At 32.4% G+C, this 10,249-nt stretch overlaps 1 protein-coding gene across 1 annotated transcript in view; it reads right to left on the minus strand.

The window, feature by feature from the left end:
- Positions 1 to 10,249, minus strand: part of LOC127726710 (uncharacterized) — a 57,510-nt gene that overhangs the window by 21,337 nt on the left and 25,924 nt on the right. Inside the window, exons 2-4 of the mRNA XM_052234175.1 lie at positions 3,143 to 3,487; positions 1,822 to 1,897; positions 221 to 270 (exon numbers count right to left, since the gene is read on the minus strand). Coding sequence (XP_052090135.1) covers positions 221 to 270; positions 1,822 to 1,897; positions 3,143 to 3,440 — 424 coding nt within the window. The 5' untranslated portion in view covers positions 3,441 to 3,487. The remainder of the gene's footprint in view (positions 1 to 220; positions 271 to 1,821; positions 1,898 to 3,142; positions 3,488 to 10,249) is intronic.

The raw sequence follows: 10,249 nt of genomic DNA on the forward strand, positions 1-10,249 counted from the left end.
TAAATGAACTAAAATTTAAAAAACATACAAAACTTACAAAGGTCAGAGGCTCCTGACTTGAGACCGGCGCAAAAATGCGGCCGGGTTAAACATGTTTTTATGAGATCTCAACCCTCCCCCTATACCTCTAGTCAATGTAGAATAAAGAAACACACAGTGATACACACAGTAAAACTCAGTTCAAAAGAACTTTTAAGTATCTTGTACATGAAATAATTACCTTGTTTTGAAACCTGATGGCTTGTCACATATGTATTTCCTGATAAATCCCTATAATTAAAAATATTCAAACAAATACACTGAATTCATTCAAATACTATGCATTGCTATTTGCAAAAGTTTATTGAACATACATTATATGACTTGATGAATTGACATACATTTGTACTTCCAAAAGCCCATTCATGAATTATCAAACGAAATGAATATGCAACTGTTTTTTTTTAATGTGACATAAATTAACCCGACAATCCGACACTTAGTTGAAATGAATAACAATAACCATTCATAACTCATAACGTCTTTACTAATTATGGTGTGCGCTCGGATAAAAAACCATCTTAATTCAAATATATATGACCAAAAACAATGAAAAATGTGTCAAGAGCTTTCCATGTTAGCGGAGAGGAGTTGTTCCCTTCTGACGAGGAGACTTTCATGTATCCAATAGTATAGGGGTTTCGAGAAAGCTTAAAGATAGGGACTATCAATTACACTTCTCATGATGAACTTCTGAGGGAGAGGTTACCATCCAAGATGGAAGGTTTTTTTAACTTATCAAACAATAGAACATTATAGAAAGAATATAGGGATTCCATAAAGGAAAAGCAATTTCAATTGTTGCGGCGGTTTTTGTTAGACCTAGAGAGCTATACCTATCATTTGGCATCCGTCCAGTTATATATATTTGGACACCTTCCCAAATCCGCCAACCAGAATAAAAACCACGCTTAGCAAAAATATTTCGATATACTATAAATGTTCTACCCCAGGAATAGATAGCCTTAGTTTTATCTGCCAAAACATTTCGGAATTTTTGGTCTTCAATGCTCTTCAATTTCGTACCCTATTAGGTCTTTTTTTTCTATTCTAGCGTCACTGATGAGTATTTTGTAGACAAAAAACGCCTCTGGTGTACAAAATATTTATCCGGGTATTTATGATGAGTTTATTTAACAAGGTCTTTGCCAAGTGTTGTTGCTTTTGTGTGGATTTATGTAAAATCATGGCTATGTTGTCTTATTGTTAACAGAGCTTGAGTGGACTTTTTTTCCGATGAACCATTAAACAAATTGAAACAAACTTTAACAGATATGCTCCTCTGATTGCTCTTAGCAAGTATTTGTTTTTAGTGCCGATCTGTACTCCAAAATGGCCACAAGCGAAAATGATATTCTACATCGAAAATGCATGGGAAATCAGATTCTCTTACTCACGAAATATGTAAGGAAACGAAGAATGCTCTTCGGATGTATTTAAATTAACCATACGTCCAGTGCAAGAATAGATTTTGTTTTTTGTTTTTGGAAGTGTTTTGTTTGTAGTTTGTATAAAACACTTGTACATGAGTATTGCAAAACGATATTTCCTATATGACAATAAAATCATGTCACTTCTGGCCAAACGGAAGTTAGTTTATGAAACGTTCGATATTCCCCCCAAAACTATATCTTTTTTTTGGGAAATGAACTGCAAAACGACCTACAATTTTATGACTAGAATTATTATCGACAAATCATACGAGAAAATATTGTTTGTGTGTGTCATTCAAAATTAACAAATGAATAATTAGTCACAACATTCATTTGCTTTTGATCTTACCTTTGCTTTGCTTTTCTATTTTTGTCTAGTTCCCTTTTTTCTGTTGAAGGATTCACAGATTTACTGATTTTAAAACCTGTAAATATCATTAGGGAATATCAAAACCAGATTACAGATGGCAACCATAATAAGCAGCCAATTAGGTCACCTGTCACCGCATGGTTTCGCTCTCAAAGCAACAAATGTGGCAAGCACTCGAAGCGATGAGAACTCTTCTTTTAACAGCTAAAGTCTTTTTGCAAGTCTTTTCATCAGCATTAAAAGCTGACAGTCAATGAAACTAGTTGTAACCTCTTTCTAGTAATTTTTTTTTTCCGGGGTCAATATATTTATTAAATATATACATAATATCAACACAACATCTCATTTTTTTTTCATTTTTTTTTCTTCGAAAGTTGTGTTTTATAGCGGCGGCAATGAATTGTACTTTCTAATAATTTGTTTTGGGATGCAACACGTCTTCTGATTAGCTGAATTTTTTTTGTCTATCAGCTCATAGACATAATTTTGTCATGTGACCTTGACGTCATCAATGTTTTTTCGTGATTTACTCCTTAATATGGACTTTAGAACTAAATTATAAGGAATGACTGTAATATTTTTTTTTTCTGTCTATGAAGAAATAACATCCAAAATGTGGTGTACACTGTATAACCCGCGTCTATAATATATTTAAGGTATTTTTTTCTGTCAGGACAAGATCCAATAATGGTAATCTGAATTTTTAAAGAGTACCAAATGGCAGAGTGCTAAGCATCTGAGAAGGATATAAAGTTTCAATTTCCCCTGTCCGGGATAAAAGTAAATATAATTGAGGATCTAAACGGGGAACGTGTTAAAGAGACAACAACCGTACCAAAGAGCAGAAAACAGCCCAAAACCACCAATCATGGTTCTTCACCACAGAGAGAATATCCCGCACCTGGCGTCGGGCGGCATCTGGTCCCTAAACAATAACGTTTACTAGTTCAGCGAAACAATCCCTTCAGACAACGTCCTTCACTTGAGCTTTAAATGGTTATGAACTCAGATGTACAGAATTGCCGAGGTGTACCAAAAAAGTCTCCTAAGTTTCATTTGAATACTAGTAAACTATGATAAATAATTTGCTTTAAAATAAAAAAAAAAAATTTTATTTCCTTAAAACAACGATTTAATAGGGATCGGAAAAGATTATCTGAAAAGTATTGTACAGGTGAAAAAATACATTATCAACAAGTAAATGCAGCAACGAAAATATAAACATGCATTAAAATTACTAATAAGTTTAGCACTTTTAGTGTAGTGTTAACCAAAAGTAAATACTTATTTTATTACATACCTCCTGGTAAAAAATCTTTAGATCCATGCATGATGTCTTCAGACATTGCTCCCTGTTGTTCATATTGCTGTCGGTTAGAACTGTCATTCTTAGTATATGCTGGGATCTGGCTAGGTGTTGTAGCTTGAGTTATAGGGTCACCAAAAGCAGTTGTGAATTGATTCTGGTGTCTTAAACTTAAATATGAAATATTATCTGTTTCCTCACTGAGTGGTGTTGGAATTTCTTGCGCAACCGTAAAATTTGAAGCCATGTTCTCATTGGAATTGTTGATATTTTTGTCTACGTCAGTCTCCATTTTCCTTTCTACTGTTATTATAGAATTGCAATCACTTGAATATTCTTCTGAAATAGATAATTGGAAATAGATAATTGTGTACTTTTGAAACCAATTCTTCTTTAAATCATTATTTGCAATCGAAGTTCGTTAATTGAGCAATAAAAATGTCTTTGTGTGATACCATATTGTATACAATATGAATAACTACCTGACTGTGATGAAGATGTGTATTAAATGCACTAGATGGTAATGTAGAAATAGTGGGGGAAGAACATTCAATATAGTGTACATGTAGAAGTTTAATAAATAAATATGTAATCAGCTGATCTGAAACGATGACAAATTATTTTTTTTACAGTTCGAATTTGAATCGAAAATTGAATCACATGATACGATCAGATGAAATTTGAAGGTATATATAATGTGACATAATGGTCCATTTAATACTAAGACAAAACTTATCTCCAATGATGCCCTCTGAATAACTCAAAATATAATAATATAATATATATACATACATTCTGTATGTGCCTTTCCCAAGTCAGGAGTCTATAATTCAGTGATTGTCGTTTGTTACTGTATATCATATTTGTTTTTCGTTCATTATTTTGTACATTAATCAGGCCGTTAGTTTTCTCCTTTGAATTGTTTTACATTTGTCATTTCTGGGCCATTTATATCTGAAACAGTCTCCGGGACAAGTTTGCACTTCCGCTGAGTGCAAAAGTTGTCACCTTAATTTTTGGAGTTAAGTCAAAATGAAGTTGATAACTTGGTTAGTATTGGTTCCCTGATATTTGTCCTAAAATTTTTTGGCTCTAGCACCACTGTTGAAAAAGTTATGCCCCTTTTTGCAACAATTTCCTCAGAGGAAAAGTAGTTTTCCTCAAGGGAAATCAAATTTCCCTTAAGGAAAAAGAAAATTGTATTTTCCTCAAGGGAAAAAGATTTCCCTTAGGGAATTTGCTGCATTAATATTTCCTTTGAGGAAATTCTATTTCCTGTGAGGAAATTTGCGGCTTCAAATTTTCCTTTGAGGAAATTTGATGCTTCGAATTTTCCTGTGAGGAAATTTGCGGCTTCAAATTTTCCTTTGAGGAAATACTTTTTCCTGTGAGGAAATTTTGTCAACAGCAATTTCCTGTGAGGAAATTTTTGACAAACACTTTTCCTTGAGGGAAAATTCAAGACCACAAATTTCCTCTAAGGAAAACATTGTTCTCAAAATTTCCTCTATGGAAATTTCTGTTGTTCAATTTTCCTCTATGAAAATTTCATAACAGTAAAAACAGTATGAATATAATTTTTCCTGAGACTGAATAATTGATACAAAAGATAATTAAAACTTTAATAAAATGTTCACTGATGAGTAACATGGCAAACAAAAACAATAGGCTAGCTGTTTGAGACAATACAATAATAAGCAAAACGCTATGAATATCATACTATTTGTGATGTTATTAATATTGTGCATATTTGCAGATTAAATAAAATAACCACTTTTCATGTTAATTTAACTTTTCTTCTGTTTAAGCTGCTGCATACAATTATTCAATCCCCTACATAACAGTTCAGTGCATAAATAATTCCATCCACCAGACATCTTCCTTCAATTGGTAAAGAATACATTTTTGCAATTTGTTCTTCAAACATCTTCCTCTGTATATTTGATATGACACAGCTATGTACATGAATGGATAAAGCATATGTTTATTTCAACAAAATATTATTTTTTCTACATTTTTCCATAATCCTTCAGTGAATATGTAGGTTGTTGCAATTACACAATTGTGTTCTTGTGCATCTATGATTGTATTCCATTTTGTTTACAGCCATTTTGTAGAAATTTCCTATTTTCTTTTTCCAGGTAAGCACACATTTCATTTCACATTAATCCAATTAGCACACAATGTAGAAAAGTATTAACCTTAAGTTTCATCTTCTGTATAGACCTGTTGATGATCATGAAAACCATGAAGTCTCACCTATAAATACACAAAGTATAAATTGAGAAAAAAACAGCAATAGGAAATAAGCTTATTTTATCATGTTTAATATGAACATTTTGAGAAACTTAAATTTGATATTCTTACTGATCATGATTATGAGTTCTGTTATTTCAGTGCTTTGTGTCCACGCCTTGATATCAGTCGTTTTAGTGCCTTGCAGTGATAATGAGTTGAGCCACTTGCAACAGTTTTCACAGTTTGTTCATATGTTGTGCTATTTGAACCGCTGTCCTAGATTATGGTTAGGTGGAGTGCTCACAGACATGATTTTTGTATTAATTGTTATTGGCTTTGAACTAATTTGGATTGTTTAAATCTTTTCATGTTGGGGTCTTTATTGGCTGACTTATAAGGTATGGGTTTTCTCATTATCGAAGGCCGTCATTGGTCTTTAATTGCTTGCATCCACTTCATTGAACTCTGGTGGATAGATAACTCATTAACCATACCACATCTTCTTATTTTTATAATAGTCATCATTCAAGGGCAATCACTTTTATTATATAGAAGTGGTCTTACCATTTAGGCCTTGTTGTCTTCTGTTTATCTTGTTTTGCCGATCATTTCTACTGTACAGTTGTAATTGTTTATATTTTTCTTTATTTTCTATATTTCTTGCCCTAAACTTAAAAAAGGTAAAAACTATAATTTAATGACTATAACTATTATTATACATCAGTATGTGTTATTCTATATACCATGATATAAAAAAGGAATGAAATATTTGTGCTATTTCATTTCACAGACTATTTGCCAGTCAACAGTTTCAAAGACATAACCACGGTCAATAGTTTAACAAACAAACATTCCCATACTTTTTCATCGTGTTCATACTAATATTTCAATGGACAACAATGACGTGATTAACTATTCTTCTATGATTTGTGTGCTTGACAACATTAAACTCTGAAATATTGTTAACGGTATAATCTGTATGTGTCTGTCGTCAAAATTTCAAATTAATATATTACTTATAGAAGCAATTAAAACAAGAGGCTCACAAAATGAATGTGGTCTAAGAACTTAAAAATTTCTAATTTACCTATTCAAACCATATCATTATTATTTGCTTTTATATATAAATCAGAAATAAACAATTTAAAATGGAAAATTTTAAAGAAAACAAAAGGAAAAAAAATCCCTCCCAAACTTTTTGAACCCCCTTATGATTCATTACCCCCAAACTCAATCCCAGCCTTCCCTATGTGGTATGGTACCTTGCAGTACAATTTCAGAGAGATCCATACACTGTCTGGAAACTAGAAAAATGCTTGTTTTTTGGCCCTTTTTTGGCCCCAAATTCCTAAACGTTTAGGGCAAAAAACCCCAAACTCAATGCCAGCTTTCCCTTTGTGATATGGAAACTTGTAGTACAATTTCATAAAGATCCATACACTTACACACAAGTTATTGTCCTAAAACTAGAAAAATGCTTGTTTTTTGCCCCTTTTTTGCCCCTAATTCCTAAAATTTTGAGGCAATTACCCCCAAAATCAATCCCAGCCTTCCCTTTGTAGTATGGTACCTTGCAGTACAATTTCAGAGAGACCCATACACTTGAACACAAGTTATTGTCTGGAAACTAGAAAAATGCTTATTTTTGGCCCCTTTTTGACCCCTTATTCCTAAACATTGTGGGCAATTACTCCCCAAAATCAATTCCAGCTTTCCCTTTGTGATATGGAACCTTGTAGTACAATTTCAGAAAGATCCATACACTTACACACAAGTTATTGTCATGAAACTAGAAAAATGCTTGTTTTTTCCCCCTTTTTTGGCCCCCAATTCCTAAAATTTTGAGGCAATTACCCCCAAAATCAATCCCTGCATTCCCTTTGTGATATCAAACCTAATGGTACAATGTCAGAGCGGTCCATACACTAACACACAAGTTATGTCTGGAAGTTACAAAAATGCTTATTTTTGGCCCTAATTCCTTAACTGTTGGTACCATAACCCCCAAAATCATTCCCAACCTTCCTTTTGTGGTATTGAACCTATAGGTAAAATTTCATAGAGATCCATTCACTTAAACTAAAGTAAGAAGGCGAAAACCAATGTGTCTTTGGACGACGACAACGTCATACCAATATTTTGACCGCAAACGTATAAAAACTGCAAAGTTTCTTTAAAATTACCAATCTAGTGGCAGCAACCCAACAATGGATTGTTCGATTCATCTGAAAATTTAATGGCTGATAGAACTTGACATAATGAACAATTTTACCTCGCATAGGATTTGCTCTAAATGCTTTAGTGTTTGAGATATAAGCCAAAAACTGCATTTTCCCCCCTTTGTTCTATTTTTAGACATGGCAGCCATGTTTCTTGATGAAACAGAAAATAAAACACAAGCTTTATTCTGAATACCCTAAGGATCATTCAGCCTAAGTTTGGTTAGAATTGGTTAAGTAGTTTCAGAGGAGAAGTTTGTTTAAAGTCAGAAAACATGATAAACAAATTGTGTAAAATTGTCGTTAAAGTGCAATAACTCCTTAAGGGGTCCATTGACAATTTTGGTTATAGAAACTTATTTGTAGATCTTACTTTGCTGAACATTTTTGCTGTTTACAGTTTATCTTTATCATTAATAATATTCAAGATAATAATCAAAAACTGCAAATTTTCCTTGAAATTACCAATTTAGTGACAGCAACCCAACAATCATGACAATAGGTTATTAGATTTATCAGAAAATTTCAGGGCTGGTAGAACTTTGAACACCTAATGAACAATTTACTCTGTGTCAGATTTGCTCTAAATGCTTTGGGTTCTGAGATAAAAGCCAAAAACTGCATTTACCCCTATGTTCTTATTTAGCCATGACAACGACAACCATGTTTTTTGATGAAACAAAAAACAAAACACAAACTTTATTGTACATACCCTAAAGATCATTCAGCTTAAGTTTGGTAGGAATTGGTTCAGTAGAGGAGAAGATGTATGAAATAGTTTACACACGACGGACGCCAACCGTTGACGACAGACAACGACAGACAACGACGGATGCCAAGTGATGGCAAAATCTCACTGTTCCTTCGGAACGATGAGCTAAAAAGGCAAATTTAAAAAATTGCGCTGGCTCGATCTAATAGAGATTTTTACAGTGTAGTGTACTACTTTTGGGACAGGACATATTAACATAATAGAAAAATCTATAAGCTATAACTCAAAATATGGACAATTTTATGTTTAAAGGGTCTATAATTTAGTTTGACAACTTCAGACATACTAATATTTTACCTTTTCAAACTATACCAAATCACTACTTAAGGATGTTCACTACTCTGTTTCAAAATAACAAGCTTTTTAAAAGACTGTTATAAATTGAAAGTATATGAATTAAGGAACTAAAAAAAACAGAAAAAATGAAGGGTCCGTGTGCTTGTTTTTAAGATATAAGCCATTAAAAATTTGGCGGGAAGTGATTCTCTCTAGACTTTTCATACACTTAACACTGGCACCTTTTTCTTTCAAAAGCTATGGAAAAATAACAAGGATTTTATAAGATTTTCAAATATGGCTTTTTAAACTATGTAATAAAAATATGAAAAGAAAAGCAGGGGTTTGCGGGCAAAATTTTTTAATGGCACTGCATGGATAAAACCAGAGGATTCCGAATATCTGGTAAAAATTCAAAATCAAGAGGAGCGAACATCCTTAACCTAATAAAAAAAAACACATTTTTTTCCAATGTAATTTCATCCGTAATATTTAAAGAAATAAATTTGGAAGGAGTATGAAAATAATTTGCAAGTTATACACTATCCACACTAGAGACCTAATAGAGTAGAAATACTAATTTTAATCAAACTTGGCATGAACTAAGATTAGGGAATTATAAGACAGTTTACCTAGTTTCATGGCAATAGCATATATACATGAAAGACTATTAGTTCATTCTTATGTTTGAACTTTGGGTGTTAATTTTTTGCCGTTTAAAGTTTAACGTTTAACTATCAAGATTTGGGCCTACATTATTTAAATATTGCAAAAAATTGCTTTTTAAATGTCTTTATAACTAATATATATAATTGTGTATGTCACATGTATGTTCATGATGTATTTTAATGTAAAGCAGCTGAATACTCATTTGCTGTCTCAGATTTATTTCAATTCTTCAAAAGTCGAATTTATATGAGCCTATGCCTGAAAATAGAGATTTCAAATTAAGGGGGGAGGAGGCTTATATAAAAATTCTCCATGTATATTTAAAAAAAAAGTTATTTGTATTTCAAAAGGGAAGAAAGTTACTTATCTGCTTATAGCATACCACTTGAGTAGAACAAGGTCCCATTAGGCCATGCAAGACTGAATAACATTTAAGGTCAATATAGGCAGTAACACATTTTACATGTATATGAAAAGGCATACACATAAGCTAGAGGAAATAAAAATGTATTTCTTTTTGGTAATTTGTAGGCTAAGGTGACATCATACAAGAAGTATGGGTGATTCTCAAACTAAAATAAAATAATTTCATCCCCCTACTTCATTGTACTTACTTTTTATGCATAAAAAATATAAATAAATAAATTTTGAAGTAATACATGGTCCACACATGGGAATCTTTTTGTAAAAAATGAAAATCAATGGATGATAACTGTGTACTTGGACTAACAATTAAGATTTCACATGCTGAAATGTCTCGTCAGCACAATCTCAATCACTGAATCAGTGAAATACATTATTTTTTTTTTTTTTAAAAGTCATATGGTAGTAGTCCAAATAATTATGACGCATTGCCAGACTTTTTTTTTCTCTCTGACGCCGTAGGAAGGAGAAGCAAGGATTTGTATAGAGTCTCACTATACAAAT

Source organism: Mytilus californianus, unplaced genomic scaffold (assembly GCF_021869535.1).
Source record: "Mytilus californianus isolate M0D057914Y unplaced genomic scaffold, xbMytCali1.0.p SCAF_18, whole genome shotgun sequence".
NCBI classification, from domain to species: domain Eukaryota; kingdom Metazoa; phylum Mollusca; class Bivalvia; order Mytilida; family Mytilidae; genus Mytilus; species Mytilus californianus.